The sequence below is a fragment of the Calliopsis andreniformis genome, chromosome 6 (genome assembly GCF_051401765.1).
Source record: "Calliopsis andreniformis isolate RMS-2024a chromosome 6, iyCalAndr_principal, whole genome shotgun sequence".
NCBI classification, from domain to species: Eukaryota; Metazoa; Arthropoda; class Insecta; order Hymenoptera; family Andrenidae; genus Calliopsis; species Calliopsis andreniformis.
Genome location: NC_135067.1, coordinates 1,769,104 through 1,789,787, shown reverse-complemented (window position 1 = coordinate 1,789,787; position 20,684 = coordinate 1,769,104). Strand labels below are relative to the sequence as shown.

General features: G+C 30.7%; 2 protein-coding genes across 12 annotated transcripts; one reads left to right on the top strand and one right to left on the bottom strand.

Moving 5' to 3' along the window:
• The first annotated feature begins 1,695 nt into the window (after nucleotides 1-1,695).
• LOC143180822 (uncharacterized) lies at nucleotides 1,696-9,629 on the top strand. Of its 8 annotated transcripts, none has more exons than XM_076380807.1 (15): nucleotides 1,696-1,945; nucleotides 2,041-2,174; nucleotides 2,249-2,403; nucleotides 2,507-2,618; nucleotides 2,711-2,893; nucleotides 2,978-3,143; nucleotides 3,223-4,034; nucleotides 4,885-5,219; nucleotides 5,332-5,465; nucleotides 7,206-7,351; nucleotides 7,513-7,731; nucleotides 7,800-8,122; nucleotides 8,200-8,520; nucleotides 8,569-8,716; nucleotides 8,833-9,629. In XM_076380807.1, exons 2-14 carry the CDS (start codon nucleotides 2,087-2,089, stop codon nucleotides 8,707-8,709), a joined length of 3,135 nt encoding a protein of 1,044 aa, XP_076236922.1. In that variant the 5' UTR covers nucleotides 1,696-1,945; nucleotides 2,041-2,086; the 3' UTR covers nucleotides 8,710-8,716; nucleotides 8,833-9,629. The 8 variants fall into 8 exon arrangements, with proteins under 8 accessions (XP_076236922.1, XP_076236923.1, XP_076236919.1 ...); XM_076380808.1 differs by having other exon boundaries at nucleotides 1,697-1,945; nucleotides 2,041-2,162; nucleotides 7,510-7,731; nucleotides 8,833-9,628; XM_076380804.1 differs by having other exon boundaries at nucleotides 1,697-1,945; nucleotides 7,510-7,731; nucleotides 8,833-9,628.
• Nucleotides 9,630-12,921: 3,292 nt separating this feature from the next.
• Nucleotides 12,922-17,648, bottom strand: LOC143180384 (uncharacterized). 4 transcript variants are annotated; one of them, XR_013002120.1, is made up of 11 exons: nucleotides 17,197-17,648; nucleotides 16,410-16,475; nucleotides 16,118-16,320; nucleotides 15,850-16,038; nucleotides 15,609-15,715; nucleotides 15,400-15,531; nucleotides 15,232-15,301; nucleotides 14,971-15,164; nucleotides 14,581-14,740; nucleotides 14,318-14,510; nucleotides 12,922-13,699 (listed from the first exon to the last, which is right to left on the bottom strand). XR_013002120.1 is itself a non-coding variant. In XM_076380078.1 (11 exons), exons 2-10 carry the CDS (start codon nucleotides 16,430-16,432, stop codon nucleotides 14,389-14,391), a joined length of 1,200 nt encoding a protein of 399 aa, XP_076236193.1. In that variant the 5' UTR covers nucleotides 16,433-16,475; nucleotides 17,197-17,648; the 3' UTR covers nucleotides 14,001-14,268; nucleotides 14,367-14,388. The 4 variants fall into 4 exon arrangements, 3 of the variants coding, with proteins under 3 accessions (XP_076236193.1, XP_076236191.1, XP_076236192.1); XM_076380078.1 differs by lacking the exon at nucleotides 12,922-13,699 and adding an exon at nucleotides 14,001-14,268 and having other exon boundaries at nucleotides 14,367-14,510; XM_076380076.1 differs by lacking the exon at nucleotides 12,922-13,699 and having other exon boundaries at nucleotides 14,001-14,510.
• Nucleotides 17,649-20,684: the final 3,036 nt, after the last annotated feature.

Here is a 20,684-nt window from a genome sequence, read left to right as displayed (position 1 = left end):
ATATCTGTCTTCTCACTAGGCCATAAAGTGAAAAATCTTCCAAGTCGCTTTTTTCAACATTTGAACCTTAAAATGCAACAGTTCAAGTATCTTATATAAGAAAGTTTTTTCAACGCAATTCATCGTCGCAGTGCGACTAATAATACTGTAACAAATACAGTAATGTTACATTTAAAATTAGTCAAGGACACTAAATCAGTGAGCTTGATACATGTCTATGCATGTACATATGCACAAGAGGGTGGTTCAAAGAACCTCAAACATATGAATAAAAATGAGCCACCTGACTTTACAATACTTGAACAGTTGCTTCACAAGTTAACTCTCGACCCAATTGAAAATAGGAGAATCAAATATTATTATTGAATTTACATCATTTAACTTACACAATACTTGTTAATAAACCATTCTATTCAATTCGACGATACATTTTAAAAAGTACAAATGGAATTTATTCTTTCAGATGAATAATAATTGTATCACTTATAAATCCATTATACTTCATCACTGATATAAAAAAATATAGTTAAATGTATTATCTCCAATGTTAGTTATGCGATTAAATCAAACCTGGTATCTTGAAAGAGTAAATTTCCTAAATGATCGAGAGATACACTGATAATTACGAAATCCCCCGGAAAGTTGCAAAACAATCGTGAGATTCCACGGGACGCGGCCACATCTAGCCAGGACTATTTTTCTAAGTTGCAAAGTATAATGAATTAACGATGTTGCATTATCGTTACATAGAGTATATTATAGTGTATATTGATATTTTAACTATTTAGCCGAGTAAGTATGAGACAATGTTATAAGCCATTATAGCTGATGAACGGGGTATACATATGCTGTAGATATCGTGGTTTACGATCGTCAACTATCGACTGTCGTATCAGTTCGCATTTGCAGTTTGTGCACGTTGCGACGCTTTATTTAGACAGATTCTGTTTAGTGGAATCGACAATGGAAAAGGGAGTGAGGAATTAGAGGAAGAATGAGTAATAGTTATGCGTATCAGTATCGTACATCGTTGAAAGTTCCAGCGTCGATTAATTCGTAATCGAGGGGATGTACCTATAATGGATAGATATCCGTTAAATAGATGACTATACATATAATATCGAAGCTGGAACTATATTGTGTGGATGAATGCATACAAATGAGTTTGCGTATGAAATCCTACGAATAAAAAACGATCACTATATAGTGTCGTTCTACGAGAAAAAAAATTAAAATATAGTAAAGCGTTCTATCAGTCACCTCACCTATATTATACAATGTCATGATACTATGCTGCCATATGATATAAATATATGTCTACGGTAAGAAGTATATTATTAAAACATTATAAATAAATATATGATAAGTAGTTACCTTGTGTTGTTTAAACTGAAACCATTTTCTTTCGATTATGTTGGAAGTTGAATAATTTAAAACTCGATAGACGTTTTAGTTAATTTATAAATTTTATTTTATTGACAAAACAAAAATCCAATATAGAAATTATGAATTGTTTATATAGTTTTAAATAAGCTTATACTGAAATTTCATGCCAATGCAGCGCTGCAGGTTAAAGTTCATGCATTTGTCACCAGAGGGAATTAAAATCGTTCAAGAAATTTTGAAAGTTGTCAAACTGAAATACAAGTATTCAGTGATCGATGTGAACTAACTATTTCTCTTTATTTCTCTTTGGTGAAGACAATATGACTCTGTAGTAAAATTGGACATAACCTCAATTCTATTATGTCTACAGTTTTTAGAAGCTTTTTGAAACTGTATTACATTTTCACACACTTCTCAGTCGTCGTCAAATGATACCTGACCTTTTTAGTTTTCAACGGTTTCATTAACATTGAATTAATCGAATAAAGTATACTTGAACTTTAAGGTTATGAGCGGATTTCGTACATTATTCGTACGAAAATATATTTTCGTCTTAAATGTACGCAGAAGATAACGTGCAAATTTGTGTTATCAGATAAGACACTTTTATACACTTTTTTCCTAGAGGTTGTACTTTCGTTTCTTCTGTTTTAGATATTTGTGTTGTGTATAGTGTACACAACTTAACTTATGTTTTATTATGAAGCGACGTCAAAGAAAACCTGTCTTAGAACTTAATCACTCGCAATCTGGTTCTCAGGGGGATCATGTACAAAGTAAACATATGTGTTAATATCAAACTTTTAAATTTTTGAAAAAAAATAATAAGTATATTTATACATAGTGAATTATTAATTTTTAGATAAGCGCAAGCAAGTGAGTGAGGACGGTTCTGATCAGAATGTACTAGCAAATCCTTTGGCAAATTTACTTTGTCACTACAATTCCGACAGTGACAATGAAGATTCTAAGAAAGATGTTTGTAAGTTAGACGATCAAGTTAATAATTTCCTTAAGGTAGGTCATGTTTCTATTAATTATTATTATAAATGATTTTACCATGTATTATTCATGTATAATATCATTTATGAATTACATTTTCTATGTACATAATTTGTAGGAAATTCAACTTATAGCTCCTAAACAACCAGTTCTAAATGAATCCAATAGTTCTACTTTAACTGCAAATTCAAATACCCATTCAGTACATCATTCAAATCAACAAACACTAAGTATGATTTCATTTTAATTATTATTTAACAATGAAGAATATCATTGTTTAGTGCAGTTTTATTAGATTTTTATCTATGAATACATTTTTTAGTGTGGAGGGAATGTTTAGATGAATCCTCAGGTTATCCTTATTATTGGCATATTGAAACTAATGAAGTGACATGGGAGATGCCAGAGGAATTACGATATTTGAAAAATAATTTTAAAGGAGGCTCTGTTATGAAACCACCTTCAGCACAGGAATCTCATTGGGTTGATTTTTCGTCTGTAACATGTAATTATATTCCTAAAAACCATTTATTTTGCATCACTAGTTAAATATGCAAAATGTTTAGCAAATTCTATCTAATTTTTTTAGATCAACAATCTCATGAAAATATACCAGAAGGTATGATACCAAGAGAAGTAGTGGCTAGAAATCGTAATAGGTACATTGCCAATGAGTCTATTAAAAAACAAGATTCTCAACCTGATCAAGACACTACAAACATGTCTGACACAATGGATAATGATTCTGATGATGGGTACGTAACTGAAAAAAATATTAAGTTTTGTTCTAGTAATAGAATAATATTGTTTCTAACAACAATAAAAATTTAATAGAAAAATAGAAATGATAACATCCTATGGAAGTGAAGAAAGTGATTCAGACACAGCAGACGAGAATCGTTCGAAAAATGAAGCATTTTCATCATTAAGTGAATCGAATACAAGTTTAGTAACTAAATCAAATAATATTGAAATTTTTTCTTCTTCAACTCAAATAATACATCCGCAACAATTAACAAGCTGTCAAAATTCGGACCAAGAGTATGATAAAAGCGTTGTAGAAGATACAAAAACAGAAGGAACATTAAATTCAAAGTCAATAGAAGAAAAAGAAATAAATTATTTAAAGAATCTAGTTAAATCTTCACAAGAATTTAAAGATTCCACAGATAAGACTAGCAATGATACTCGAACGATTAAAGAATCCAAGAATGCTTTAATAAAAAAAGGTAATAGTAAACAGAATGTGAAGTCTGATTTGGACTTTCGTATTTCGTTGGTACCTGGTTATGATGAAGAATCTGATATTGAAGAAGAATCAGAAACTAAGAATGAAAGAAAAGCTTTGTTCCCCATCCCTCAATCTGAAAATAGCTTGGAAAGTGTGTCTTTGACACATGATACTGTACAAAATAAACACACCATCATTGAAGATAATCATGTAACAGACAGCAATGATGGTGATTCTAATACAGAGAAGAATAATATGCAAGAAGAAGATGCCGAAAGTATTTCAGAAAAGACAGAATATGAAGAAAAATCCGGAACAAAGTCAGAGGATGATATACAAAAATCAAATAAGTTTCTTGACAATTTTCATGGACAAAATAAATTTTTCCAAAGGAAAAAACGAATTGCATTTGAAGGTAAGAATATTAATATACATATATACAGAGTGTTTAACAACAGTTGAAGAAAAATTCAGAGGATGATTTTAAACATCAAAATAAGACGGAAACAAAAAAATAACAAAATTGTATTTGAACTTTCATTTATTAACGTTTATTAACATTAACCACATATAATTTTTAAAGTCTATAGGTGGATGCCACAAAGTTCTGACATTAAAATGACTTATAAATTTTAGAATGACGTAGAATAAATCTAGTGGCAGTCAGCTATAATTGTAACATTGTAACGATTGTAACATAATATGGAACTACATTCATAGTAACAAATGTGTTAATTATAAACGTTTAAAGAAAGTAATGATTGTCATAACCACTGGCCTTAATACGTTGACTATCGATCGTCCCTATCGAAGGGGCATTTGTTTTACATAGCTATGGTTAAATTCTGTACTACTCGAGGTGGAGTAATTAGTTATGGCAATCATTGTTGGCCATGGCTTAATCTCTACAACGAGCTCCGGTAATAATTTTTGGCGATTTTCCGAGTTTCAAGCGACTTTTAGTAATTGTTAAGTGATTTTAATTAACAAACTAAGGCTTTACCGCAGTTGCATTATTCTTTACTTTTGCCTTATTTTGATGCCTAGAATCATTCCTTTTACTATATCTGTTATTGAAGACACTACATGTAAAGTCTAACCATTCATATCTACATAAGTAGAGGGTGCCTTGGTGCAATTAGTTTGGACACAATTGATCACTCAAATGCGAGTACCATCGGCCGAAGCTTTTTTATTTCTTGATTTTTATGAATATATTTTTTAAACTGTACATTTGTCAAATTACAGTGAAATATATTTTCCAGTTCCATCTACAAAAGCGAAGACAAACGATGAAGATGAAACAAATAAAATGGAACCTGAAAATCAACAAGAAGAAGTAAAATCCGATGGAAAACCATATCAAGAGGAGCAAAGCTCTGTTACACAAGAGGATAAAGTAGAAAATGTTACGAATCTAAAAAAAGAATCAAATAACACGGAGGAAGGAACATCACCACCATCCAAAACACCTGCTGATTCAAAAGAAGATGAAGAAGAAGTTAATCTGCTATCACAAATTATACTGGAGAAGCTGAAGTTTCTATCAGAGGGGAAACCAAGCATATCGCCAGTTCAAATGATGTCAATACAGTTACAAGTAAATAAATTTCCCATTGTATTTTAGTATGTAGTAAAATTGCATATTGTCTTCAATCTTTTTGCTATAAGTTTTTTCACTACAAATATATACATATATATAATATTTCCAGACATTGTTTGTCGCATGGGAAGGAGGTTACTTAGAAAAAAGTTACTTGCGTAGGTGGTTGACTGACACCAGTCACGACCTGCAACGCTTGGAACAAGATGCAGCACCACCAGGATGGCTTTGTCAGTGGGATAGGTATAGTATACCATCTAAAGCTTGTGTATTATTTTATATAAATAAATATGAATCGTTCGATATAGAACATCGTGGTATGTTATACACGTCACTATTTTTCGTGTTTTCAGTCATATAATCTTTGCACGTATTATTACAGCAAATTCTGTAAAAGTTTCAACATCTGGTAATTTAGACCTTTTTTTTTAACTATTCTATAATAGAGTGTTTCCATTTGTTTAATCGTTTGATGTTAAAGTTATTATTGTGCACTTAAAATTAAAAACAAATATTTACTATCTGTTAAAGCACAACAAATCACCTTTTTCGGTTCACATTATTTTGCAATATTCTAATAGAAAACAAGTCAACAACTCTGTTCGATTTTACTGATTACAAAGATTTAATCGATATTATTATATAAATTTCAGAACAAAATATATAATTTTCTGAGAATGATATTTCTTCAAAATATATAATTACTGTGATCGCATTTTTCTTAGAAAAATATTTTATGTTAAACTTATACTCATTCAAATACAGGTTTTATTTGTACATAATAATATGTATACGTAAACAATAATCGCGTTATATCTCTAAAACTATACATAAATTACTTCAGCAACATAGATAGGTCTGTGTTCAAAGTGGATTCTCAGAGATAGTATATAATCTGTGCTTCTGAAACACTGAAAGAAGAACGTGTAGAAGATTTAGAAGACATGTCAAATATTAATACGAAGTTTGAAGATTATTATTTAGTATGACTAAATAATTTAAGAATTAAAATAAAATTCGAAAAGGACAGAGACCTTAGAATTATTAAAACAATAAATGTGAAGAACAAGACCTGTAATGGATGACACGAATGAAAGAACTATTAGGATACTTCTAGTTCATACTCAGCTAGAAGTGTAAACTTCTGCTTAAATTTAAAGTGGAATTCTAATTGAAGAAATAGCAGAAGAATAAAAGCTATATAAGAAGAATTTACTGGAAGAAAACGTCAAGTATTAAAGGAAACTTAATAATACTAAAGAAATTGTGCTTGTATGAACGAAATGTACAGCAGAAACTTGGATCCAGTGAAACTGCATTCTTAATATACGCTCGCCGACACCCCAGAACAAGTTTTTGTGCGCAGCTGTTATTAAAAATTGAAAATAACGGTTATTTGAAGAATCGTGATATATATCTGAAAATATTTTTATTTGCGAAAATATTGCACATTCGTAACTTAATACTTTCTTTTTATAAACTACACTTTATGTATCTACTCTTAATAGCATTCGTTTAATTTGTTAGACACATACATTCAAACAGTTGTATTTCTATTACTTGTAATAAGATAGTTTGTGATAATTCAAGCGGTTTCCTCAACAAACGCTCGTCGTATCTTCGAAAATCATCCTCGAGCCATGCATAATCAATTCGCTTAATTTCGCTATAGCGTAATGCAGACGTGTTGTCCACGTAAATTCGATGCTCCTGTTGCGGAAGAGAGCACCTTCTATATAACTGCTAAGTAACACTTAATCCTTTCTGTAATAAAAGGGCCAGGCTGAGTCGTAAATGGCACGCCGAGTCGCAGGTAGGAGTATCAACTGATTTGTTTTCTAGCTAATAAGTTGCTTCAGAGCTCGGGAGGACGTTCTTTTTACGGAGAAACGTCCCTCGAAAGTTTTTCTGTCAATGTAAACATGCAAGTAAGTCGATCATAACCCTCTGTTCGCTACATTCTCTGGTCGACATTTTTTTCAGGTCGCATAAGCGATATTATTACCAGAACACTACTACTGGAATAACTCAATGGACCTATCCGGACACTGGCATCGCCGGTGGTGCAGAAGAAATGGAGATCTGCTCGACACCTCCACCAACAGAGCAAGAAGAAATAGTTATTCAAGGTATAATTAGTTTTCATTGGTATTCAAAGGGTATTATTAGGCTTATAAAGTATCTATGTCTATGAATATTCGCGTAATTTTACATGATGATACCTAGAAGAATTTGTACTTTTTTATTAATGGCAAAGATTTCAGCATTGTTACTTTTTTTGTAATAGAAGAAGAAGGACCGAAGTCAAAGCCAAAGAAACTTCAAGAAGAAGAAACAAATGAAGATACGACAACCCCAAGGAACTCAGACGGAGAAGCTCCTCCTCCACCACAGATTTCGAATCCAAGTCCTCCTCCACCACCAAGAATATATGCAGAGGATTTGAAGAAGGATAAAAGAAAGAGGGATGTGGGTAGTAATAAGTTAGATAAAAAACCACGGATGGAAGGTAAATTTATTCTTAAATAAAGTGCCACCTTTGACGATATAAAATTATAGATATAATAAATGTTACAGAAGGGGCAGTGATCCCAGAGGGGAATCAACTAGAAAATTCTTCAACACCTTCTCATTCTGCAACTTCATTGTCACCTCAATCAAGTCTTGCAAGTGTAACTAACATAGAACCCTTGCCACCTGGCGTAGACTTAACAGAAGCACCTTATGAATTACCTGCGACTGCTCTAAAACGAATTATCTATAGTACTGTACAACCACAAGGTGGTGCACTTTATGATGCTTCTACAAGAGATCCGACAGTTCCTATTTTAAGTCACCCGGCAGCTATCGTTCAGGAGCATTACCTACAATATCCAGCTTATCATCAACATTTGCATGCTGTGAGTCTTTAATTAATTGCTTATTCCGTGTTTCATTTTTTTATATGTTTATAATAATTGTACGCGGGAATATTAAGCAGCCAGCGACCTTGGTACTTCCACATAAACACACTGTACAACCAGCAATACAACTGATACCAGATTATACGCCAATTTATACGAATCACAAGGTGATCGAGAAACCACCTATAAAAACGGCTAAAGAATCTTTAGTTTCCGCTCTGGATTCATTTTATAGCGACATAGCTCGCATAGAAAGCACCAGTACCGAAAAACCTCAAAGACAAAATATTTCAACAAACGAACCGCCTTCTGTACCAGCAGAGGAAGCCAAAATAGAGGTAGAACAGGAACTTCTTCCCGTTGAAGCTGCAGTAAAAGAAAAAAAGAGGAAAAAGGTAGGATTATTTAAAAAAAAAAAAAGAAAAAAAAATAGAATTATCCAGCTATATGATTTTAGACGAGAATCAGTATCAGTAAAAAACATAAAGAAGTTTCTAGTATGGTTGCTAAATGGCAGAAAGTACAACAGAATTTCGAGAATACGTAAAATGATGGTCAAAGTTAACGAAATAACTGTTCATTAAGGACAAGGTAATTAAAAGTGTTTTGTTATATTTAAATATACGAAGTATCAGTTATAAATTTATAAATTGATAAAGATCAACGTTAATTCTTTTAATGATAATTAATTGAAAGATTTCTTTCAGATGCAACTTTATAATATTCAAAGCGTATTAAACACAGAGCAACACACTATTTCCTTCAGTATAGTGTTCCTGTACCTGTGATTAATGTTGTTACAATTATAACATCTTTTCTATTTTGAAAATCCGATGAATCAAACAAAATGATACAAAATTTGTTTTATTATTTCCATGCACAAAACATGAATTAATAATTTTCTATAGAAAAAAAATGTTATTACAATTTAAAAGCATTTAAAATGAAAGATATACTGTAGGCTGATAACATCCGCTTCCGTATACTTAAGTTTTTGGTACATATAGAATATTTAATCTTGTAAATTTTATTGCTTCGTAAAACAAGCGAATTTCACGTATTATTATGAAGTTTTGACTTTGTAAATATCGCAAACCACGTACATAAGCAGGTAGCCACTGCTTAAGAAATAAATTAAAGGTAATAAAAATGAAACTAATCGCCTATTTTGCTAACAAAGCAGAGGCTATCTGCATTTTTAAAGTAATATAAAGCTATTTAATATTTTAATCACCTGAAGCAATTGTATAACAAATAATGGGATTAAGTAGCCATTTCAAACACGAAATAAACGTAGAATAAATCTTTAGTCAGAGACCATATTTAGATACTAACATGAATAGTTAAATATTTTTCAAATGAGTTATACAGGAGTCAATAGCATTAGCAAAATTTCTTTGTATGATTGTACACGTTATAGAGTTCATTTTGTAAGAATATGTAAATATAGTATATGAGAGAAATATATAAAATATGGATTATTTAATTATCTTTATGTATACATACACAATACTTATAATAAAAGAAAAAGAAATAACATATGTACAAGGGCAACAGAAAAATTGTTTTAGCTCAAAGATTTATTATTTAAAATTCATAATAGAACATATTTAATATATACAGTGAGTGTAAAAAGTATTCGTACAGTAATGAACTTTAACAGAAACTTTGTTAATTACAAAAATATGTTAACAAAAACATGGATACATATTCTTAGAAATCTCTAAAACAAATGTCACTAATTAAAAATTATTTATTTATATTTATGAAAATATTAAATTTCCAGAAATTGGCATAATATATACGCGTAATAAGTATTCGTACACTTCTAATTTTACAACAAAAGCTAAATTTTAGTACATAAACGTAACAATAATCAATCTGCTACTTTAGTATCTATAGTGGGATTCCCTTTAGAGATTGTGTAATCGCTTTAAGCCTTTTCGAATTTACTAAATTTTTGGTTATAGTATTGGAAATTTTGTTACATTCCTCTAAAAGTGCATTTTTTAAATCTTGTTTCGAAGAAATGTGATGGTCTCGAATTTTTTCTTCAAGATGACTCCATAAGTGCTCTATCACATTTACGTCTAGAGACTGAGGAAGGATTTTTAATTGTTGCGACACGTTATATAAGATCTAGTGGCGTGTATCATAAACATTATGCTTCGGATCATTATCTTGCAAAAATATATAATTGTCCTATAACTCCATTTTATTTGCACTAGCCTGAAGATGATACTCTCGATAAAATGGAGGGATCCAACCCCGTTCGCACTCAACCATTGAGCTATATGCTATTGTATGCTATATATCATATATCTATATAACTGGAGTGCGGACCCCTGTAAGAAAAAGAAGGAGGGAGGGAGGTCAAAGCAAGAGATCCGAACTGGGGTGAATCTGTCCTTGTTCTTCCTATTATCCCTCTCTTACTAATTACTGTACTGTAGAGGGGGTACTGAAACGACGACAATATACGTGCCTGCATGGTTAGACTGCAATAGCATCACCCCAGTTCTTGCCTCTGCAGCCTGGACGGCCGCCCCTCCACAGTACGCACTCCAGTTAGATATACAGGGTGTAACAAAAATGTCGCAGTTCCTTAAAAGGGGTGATTCAGGGAGTGATTTGAAACAACTTTTTCCTTAGCGAAAATGTAAGATGAGGCTTCGTTAACGAGTTATTAACGAAAAACACCGGCCAATGAGAGCGCGAGTTTGCCGTCCGAGCGACCGCGGTAGCGTTGGGTACGCGCGCTAGATGCTACGGTTGTACTCCGAACAAGAAAGTCGTCATACATCGAAGAAAATAGCATTAGTATGAAATCTGAAAGCGACATAATAAATAATACCGAGTCCTTTCTTTGTTTATCACTTGAAGTGAATAATTACATAAAATCCAGGAAAACTACGTGCAACGTAGAAACACGAATATGTAAATTTCTTATTCGCATAACGTATAAACGAAAAAGCAATACAAGAAAAAATAGAGGAAGAGGAGAACAAACTTCACCTGTAGTTTGTAAACCTGTGTCACTGGGTCACTGTACCGATCCTGGTCATCGACCGTCGAAATGGTTTATGCTAGGGCACGCGTTTAGGTAATTTATGGCTTTATTGCTTTGGTTTCGAAGGAGACATTATCTCGGAGTGTCCGAACAAGGAAGGTCTGAGGTGCTTAAACTACGTGGGGGGTACAACGAGCTTCTTTGGAAAAATTCTACCCTACCATAAACCATTTCGACGGTCGATGACCAGGATCGGTACAGTGACCCAGTGACACGAATTTACAAACTACAGATGAATTGCATTTAATTCATTAATGATTATTATTTTTTAAATCTAACGCAGACTACTTTCAACGTTTCTATCTTCAACGTTAATTCTCCAATTCTCCGTTCATTTCTTTTGTTGCATTGCTTTTTCGTTTATACGTTATGCAAATATTTTCACACTAATGCTATTTCCTTCGACGCATGTCGACTTTCTTGTTCGGAGTACAACCGTAGCGCCCAGCGCGTACCCAACGCTACCGCAGTCGCTCGAACGGCAAACTCGCGCTCTCATTGGCCGGTGTTTTTCATTAATAACTCGTTAACGAAGCCTCATCTTACATTTTCGCTAAGGAAAAAGTTGTTTCAAATCACCCCCTGAATCACCCCTTTTAAGGAACTGCGACATTTTTGTTACACCCTGTATAGCTCAATGCACTCAACAGCCCAAAACCACCCCAAACGCCAAACTGTAACCGATCCTCCTCCATGCTTTATGGTCGACTTCAAATTTCTTTTTTCATGCTCGGTATTTTTTTCCGTCATACTATACATCGTCCATCTGGCCCAAATATATTATATTTACTCTCATCAATAAATATAATACAGTTCCAGTACTCCACAGAAATGTTAACATACTCTTTCGTGAATTGCAATCGTTTCTTTCTATTAATTTCATTTACGAAATATTTCTTACGAGCTACTCTACCATGATATCCTCTATCATGTAAAAAATTACACACTGCACTACTGCATACATTAATGTTCAGATCATTTTTAAATTCAACTGTGATTTTGACCGCACTTATCTTTGGATTTTGCTTTATTTTTCAAATTATCCATCGGCCAGAATACTCATTTATTATTTCTTTACGTCCATTTCTTGGATTATTTTTTACAGTTTTTCGATCACCATATCTGTCAACGGTTCCTTGAATCGTGGACCTCGCTCTATTTAAAACTAGAAATTTCACTCAGTGTTTTACACTTGCTATGTAAATTTATAACAACTTTCTTTTTTTCTTCAGAGGGTGCCTTGCCTTTTCGTCCCATTTTACAGTTGATAATGTTTGAATTTAGGATGTTACCTATACCGACAGCGTCTCCAGACATACTGATACTAAATATATTTACATATCATGGATTATTTTGTAATTGTCCTATGTAAAATGCTACGAATCAAGGACTGTACGAATACTTATTATGCGTATATTTTACGTCAATTTCTGGAAATTTGTTAATATTTTCATAATAAATATAAATAAATAATTTTTTATTAGTGACATTTGTTTTAGAGATTTCTAAGAATATGTACATATGTATGTTTTTGTTAACATATTTTTTTAACAAACAAAGTTTTGCAAAGTTTTTGTTCAAATTGACTATTGTACTTTTTATACTCACTGTATATAAATATTAAATAGGTTAAATACATACATATATATACATAGTATTCCACTTTATAAGGCCACCTAAATATCTTTTTTACTTGTGATGATACAAAAAATATTTTATGTGCAATTTATATGGTACTTAGGAGTTGATCAATGTACTGTAAAAAATATTCTCTCAAGATCATCTTCTTTCATTTTCTGAGATCATCAATGCTTACTTGATAAACTCGAGCACCTGCTCTTAAAATTGTCCCTCTGGAGAGGAAACTGCCATTCTAAGGCATAGGACAACATTAGCCCCTTCTTAATTCCATTGCAATGAAATAAGAAGCAGTAAAATTAGATACATACGTACATATAAATTTTATTACTCATTATTCAAGCTTTAAAAATATTAGTTCCCAAAACATATAAAAATAAAAACAATATTACGTGCACAGAATCATTAAATTAACAGGGCTTATACTATTATAGTTATATTGTGCTGGATGTTTTTTTTACATAGGAATAGCACTTAGTTTTCACACACACATATATACACTTTAGAGTTTCACACCATATACATGATAATATTTTATACAATTGCATTATAATAATAAGAGATATATAATTATGTAGAAAAGGAACCACTATCTGAAGATATATGTATATTAGCAGAACACCTTACCTAAATGTAGATGCGAATTCTTTAATAAAAGGCGAATAAACAGTGCGTAATTTGAAACGTATTAAAGCTTGCGACTGCTTCACGGATCCATGAAATGCGATAATGAAGTATAAAACATCACTTGGGCGGCCGAAATTACAATGCCGCAGGTAATACAATGACAGCAATAATCATTAATTACAAAAGACAGCAGTATCAAGGTCATATTTGAGTACTGTTCAGAGCTCAGGAAATGGTATCTGGAAATAATACAAATCTCATTATTATGGTTTCAGATTTTCAGAAACTTACATATTCTATAAGACGAGTAAAAAATATTCGTCACATATGACTTAAAATTTCCCTCTCATGTACGTAACATTGTTACGGAACGTCGTTTCATCACATTTATGTAAAATTTGTGATATATTCTCTATGTAAGAGTAATGTAACGTAGACACATTATTGTCACTTTACTTTTACTTATTATTTATTTAGATTTAGGAATTATTAATATTTAAAAAAAAACACCTAAATTAAACAAATATAGATAATTTTGTTTATTATATGTTCAATATATATAATAAGATACATATGGCATATATATGTTTGTAATTTTACATTTAAAAAAGTATATTTTCTCTAAGATTCATTGCAGTATTTTAAAAATTGAAAAAGATCAAGCATTTTAAAATATAGCTTGATTTCTCTAATTATCATCTGGACGTTGTTTTTTGGTAAGTAGGTGTTTGCATTCACACCCTTCTTACAGATAATATCTTAATTATTTAAATTAAAGTCTTTAATCCGAACATACATGTCATCAGTCCTATTCAAACAAAAGAACATAGTAATTAACAATAATCTAAGTTCTTAACCTGTAAATTGTATTTCTTATTATCGGAAAAATTTGTATAATTATAATACAATTGACGAAATATCCTGTTCTTCACAATATTAAGGGTTTTTTTAGTTCTCTCGACAGTCTTTGCGCCCCTAATCTAAACCATTCACTGGCTGTGCGATGGAAATTTGTTTCCCTGTATCCTTGATATTGAGTAACAATTTTTTCTGGAAAAAAAATCTTTTTTTTTTAAATTGACCTTAGAATGAACGGATTATAAATTAAATATATCAATACCTCTAACTACTTGTATCAATTTAAGATTTGATATAGCCTGTTTATTTTTTCTACCACACCACGTGTGGTTTTTAGCAAATTCATTCGTAAATAGTTTATTAAAAATATTTTTAACATTGTCCTCTGGGGTATTTCCACCAATTCTGTCTAGAAAAGTGAGCTGCAAAGAGAAAGCACAGAATAAATCATTTATACATATATACTTTGTGGAATGTACTTTCAAGGAGCCTCTTGCACTAAAATATGAAATCATCAATGATATTAGTTAATCTACTAACTATCAATTATAAATTCGCTAATACTTTATTATTGTACAAGAAATCTCTGATAATACCATTTTTTAAAGAAAAATTATATAATCCATGCTAAAAATTATAAATTTTTCCTTACAAGCTCATTGTTTACTGTTTCATTTTCCAATTGTTTCTCGAAGTTTATGACATCTTCCATGTTCGATAATGGAAACACTTTCTTTATAGTGTCAACTGACCCTATTGGCGTTGGTAGTTGTCTCCCATCGATTCGGTTCAAACGTTTAGTAAGATTATCAATTTTTCGCTCTAATCTAGCTAATACTTTTAGAACTGTAAAGTTTATAGTACAGATTGTATGCATAGTTAATGTGTTAACAGTTTCACTTGAAGTATTTACCTATATCTGATTTCTCACTAGTTTTCTCAAGGTTTTCATTGTACTTTCTCTTTTGTTTATCAGGATAAATCTGTATAGAAATTGAATATATCACATTCTTATGGCCAATTGTGCCAAGAAAACAGACCTAACATTAGTACAAGATATTATAGATGAGATATTATTTACTTCTGTAAAAACATTTTTTTCCTCAATAGATATCTGTTCTTCTAAGTATGAATGAGGCCCTTCTTCAAATGATATATAATTAAATGAATTCGAATCGAATTTCAAAGGATCGTCCACAACATCATTGGCGATCTATAAAATTGCACATGTTATTCTCTTATCATGCCTAATAATACAAGATGTGTTTACTAATATAAAATCTAATTTACGTCAATATCAACAATATCTTTTTCAGGAATATATATCCTTGCTCTTTTCGAGCATGAGGGAGTTTCCAATGTATTCACACGCTTGTACTTTGAAGGTAATGAAAATTCTGTAAAAGTATAATAAAAATGTTGAAAAAGCTACAAGTTACTACTATATATGCGTTGCAGCATTTTATCTCTGAATTACAAGATAAGTAGTTTGTTTTTTATCAACATTTTTCTGCCCAAATACTACAATTACCATTGTTATTGTACTCATTATCCAGATTTTCGTCTTCACTTTTGCAGTTAGTATCAGAATAAGATGTAGATTGAAGAGTTGAAAATTGCCATTTAGAAATTTTTTTCCTATGCTTTTCTTCTACTTTTTGGTCATCTGTTGAGATACAATCTGAGTCTTCAACAATTTTCCTAGCATTTTGTAATGTTTCTGCAAAAATGATATAAAAATCATTAATATTATGGGGTTTTTCAGTTAATCAAATGGTTAATATTTGAATAATTCTTACGGTTCAATTTTGTTATCTTGATAGGTATCTTCTGCCATGTATTTGTATTAGGGACAATACGCTTCGTAATTAATGTTGATAAATTCTTAGTATTGTTTGGTGGCCACCAACATAAGCAATTGTGGATCAACCAATTTTGTGGAATTTCAGATAAACCTTGTTCTTCAGTAAAACAAATTACAGCATACTGCCCTTTCTCAGGCCTAAAATAATTTATTATCATTAATTTTACATAAAAGCACAAAACATTATGGAGATACAAATTTAAATATTTATGTGTGTATCTACAAACCTTTGTTCTCTGCCAGTCATCATCAATGGCGTTATATATACAGATTCACTGGCTTATATCATTGTTCTGTCATAGATATGTAACAAGTTAATAACTATTATCATGTTTGGGTTATGTATATTTTATATTTTGCTGTGATATCTCACAGGAATTATATATTATATTTTTTTCATATTGATCACCGTTTTGTCACATACATATAACAAATTTGTAACTTATTATGTTTATGTCATATAAAAATTACATTTTGTGGTGGTATTAGCTTATGTCAATGTTATGTCATATTTTTATAGCAAAAATGATATAATTTACGACATTTTCTGTAATATTGACATTTTGTATTTATTGGGAATTCATTGATCCACAAAGTAAAAAATATGCTCTGAAAATGGTACAATTCCACTTTAATGTCTTATTACATGCAATTCCAGTCTTACATTGTAAGTCAGAAATCAAATTAATCCACTCTATCGAAGTTAAAACTTAGAGTAATTTAATATTTTGAAAATTATACATCTGCGCAACAATTTGAAATGGTCAGTTTCCTGTGCAATTCACATGTATTATTGTATTGGAAATTTGTCAAAAATTCTTTTACTACTGAAAAATTGAGAAAACTAATATGTATATTTACTTTGTACACTTCTATAGGCAACATTAAACCATAAGAATGGAATTGTAACACTTTCAGAGTGTTTTTACTCTGTGTATCAGTAAATTATTTCCCAATACATATCTTCTATATACATATTCTTTAAGTTGTATTTATTGAAGAGAAAATACTTACACGCAAACCAAATAAGTAGGAATTTTCTACCAAATAAATAGGAAAATTAGATTCACAATAAATGATCTGTTGACTACAAAACAGTTGAATTACACAATTAGTATGCTTCTAAAGCATAAAAACATAAATGCTACATAATACAGACGTAACAAAAAGTCACAAATTGGGATAGTATTATTATGGTACACAACTTGCCGTCTACTACTATCGTTTCGTCTGCCAGTAACACTGATTTGTACGAACTCCACACCTCATTCGAAAAGTTTCGTCTCTATCCCTACAGCATAAAAACTTTAACTGCTACGTATTCAAACATTTTGGTTATGTAACCTGAGGGTTACATAAAGATAACATAAGGGTAAAAATGTCCGCTTCATTAACCTAACATTGTGACTCACACCAACTACCTCAGGCTACATAAATGAATCACATTTGCTATGTAAATTTGATGTAACTCAAGAGTAATAGCAGTAACCTTGTTATTACGCAATGAATAATTACTTATAATTAACGTTTATAATATACTTATTTGAATAAATAAAATATATTTGAATTCTTTTCATTAAACTATTATGTTTTATTTTGTACAGAGTTGTTTTTTATACGTTGTCAAGTATCATACATGATTTAACCTATTTTTGTTTCATTTCAAATTTTGTTTTTCGCTACTGTCCTAAGTGGAACCATTGCTAGCCTTGTCTACATCAAACTCTACTTCTCTGAAGTTTTCAAATGTATAAGACTTCATCTAAAAAAAAATGTTTTATATAATAATGTATATGTCTTATTAGTACAAGGTATTACTATAAAAGCCTGATAAATTCAATATGTAAATACCTTTTATTATTATAATTAACGTTTATAATATACTTCGAGTATATTATTTAATATTAATTAAATAATTATATATATAATTATAATTATAATGTTAATTATATAATAATAATGTTAATTATTTTAATGTTAATTTTATTTTTACGAAAGTTCCGTTTTGGCTGTTACGCTGTTGCAATTCGAATTGCAAGTTATTGCACCTTATACTACAAAATGGACATTTAAAGTTTCACTTTTGCCTACTCTCCAGTCATGCGTCATACATGTGAAAAGATTCGAGCTTCAAAGTAATTAATGCTGAGGTATTTTATGTGAGAAAGTAGAACAAATCTATTTACATGTTTGTATTGTATATATGTATATATATATATGATTTTTTGAAAATGTTTTTAATAAATATGATAAATGTCATAAAAATAAATTATATATTTGATTCCTGCGACATCTACGTTCCGTAATATTTATAGAAGCAAGTAATGTCAAATTGTATATTTCGTATAATTTTGAGATGACTTTTCAAATCTGTTCATGAGTTATGTTACATGCTATTGCATGTATACACTATCTATTTTGTACATGTATCAAAAGTCAGAGAACTTATGAATTTCATGTTACGTAGCATTTACATATTATACTGTGGGAAAATGTACAGAACATTGTGATTACTATGTTACGTAGCGGTTATATTTTGTACATTATAATTGGATTCGAAGATCATCTGTCAGACTAAATTGCTACAGCAAAAAAAATTAAATTAGTTATATTTTTCTATATCTTATATGTATATTTTATATTTTATAAAATAACTTTGTCTAACATACGATTATTTATTTAGCAAAAAATACACTTTCCAATCAGTAGTTACTTTGTGAAATATATTTTCCATTAATTTTTATTATAAAAATATGCTTTGAAATTGTTTCAGCATTTTTTTAATAATAATTATCAATTGCAAAAAGGCATTTTACAAAGGTATAACTACTAATTGGATGAGTCATATTCTGTATAATTCAAATTTAAGTTAAATTAGACTAACCTAACCTAATGTTTTCTACCTATATAAAACTAACTGTTGTCAAGTCATCTATGCGATATCATATTAAATTCGAATATTAAACAATATGCGATATCGTACAGACATCTTCAGACATCTTTACGATAGATTCAAAGAGTGTCGACAAAATATCTACAGACGTGTTTACATCGTCGTTAAAAAGACACCTGTAGATGAACATTGGATAACATTACGTTAGCTACACGATGCCGCCAGACGTTGCCCATTGCATGATATCGTCAGGACATCGAGATATCTACGTGTTTACTGGGTGGTTACAAATTCTGTTCTCTCACATCACAGTATGTAACTGCTACGTAACATGGGAATCATAATGCTCTGTAACTTTTGTTATATAAATAAAACATAGCAGTAACATAACTCATGAACAGATTTGGAAAAGTCTCTTAGTGACTCAAAGTATATATACTATATATATATATATATATATATGTATATATGCTGTACATCTGTAAAAAGATTACGTAAAATTATATATTTCGCGTGACTTTTAGATGACTTTCTCATATTTGTTTATGAGTTATGTTACTGGTGATTATTACCATATTTTATTTATATAACAAAGATACAGAACTTATGAGTCCCATGTTACATAGCATTTATATATATTGTGCTGTGGGGATCTATAACGTTTGGGTCACACCTAGCCAAATCTGTCAGGAAAGTATCAGTACCAGAGTAGTAAATTTACATCGTCCCGGAATGGGGGTAAGTGTAATGGAGAACCATGCTAGAGAGGGGGGATCATATGATGCCGTAGTGGAGGGAACACGTCCCTTCGTAACGTAACGCGATGATACGACACTACTTCGTGTTATGTATCAATATATGGTAAGACATATTGTAAATATAATGCAAAATAAAATAAAACGTCAAAACGAACTGAAATATATATATATAAGTTCGACTTCATTAAAATAGTTGTTTAAAACAGGTATATATTTTGTACCAAATATTATCTGAATTCTTACGAATTTTGTAAAGTTAAAAAGGGTGCAATTTTAAACAGTCTAATAACATTTATATATTTTATGTTAAGATGGTTTCACAGTATGCAGTTTTTTATGATTTATCAATGTTTTTTCTAACATGCCAGCTATATCCATTATTTTATATTACTATCTTTTGGCAGATCTATAGAGATGCAGAGTGAAAGAAGTGTATTTTTCAGAGGTGCTAATTCCAGACTTCCAATTTACACTATTAGATTCGTAAAATTCTAGTCGATTCATTTAATTTTCTGCTTGAATTACGTATCAGAATTTAAATCCGTTTAAATTTCCCGCCTTAATTAGTGGTTTTGACTAAACTATTGTGAATTTTAAAAATGTAAAGAGGGTAAAATTAAGGGTCGCAAAGGTATAATTTTTCTATGCAATCAGATATACGGAAAAGGCAGCATATCCATATTGTTTTGTAAGGGCAAAATATTCAGTAATTCAAAAGGAATGCTTATTGATTGCAATTTCAATAAATTTTCTTCAAACATTTAAATATAAATATTCTAAATTTTGAATTTCCACTCAATCATTGTTTTTAGGAACTAATTTTCAACAAAAGATGTTTAAATTGCTATGAA

Coding starts and splice junctions, on each gene's coding strand:
- LOC143180822 (XM_076380804.1), top strand. CDS start 2,087: ATGAAGCGACGTCAAAGAAAACCTGTCTTAGAACTTAATCACTCGCAA. Junction 2,894..2,977: donor TGATTTTTCGTCTGTAACAT/GTAATTATATTC, acceptor TAATTTTTTTAG/ATCAACAATCTCATGAAAAT. Junction 8,123..8,199: donor ATCATCAACATTTGCATGCT/GTGAGTCTTTAA, acceptor GGGAATATTAAG/CAGCCAGCGACCTTGGTACT.
- LOC143180384 (XM_076380076.1), bottom strand. CDS start 16,432: ATGATGACTGGCAGAGAACAAAG. Junction 16,321..16,409: donor ATGACTGGCAGAGAACAAAG/GTTTGTAGATAC, acceptor AAATTATTTTAG/GCCTGAGAAAGGGCAGTATG. Junction 16,039..16,117: donor CAAGATAACAAAATTGAACC/GTAAGAATTATT, acceptor TCATTTTTGCAG/AAACATTACAAAATGCTAGG.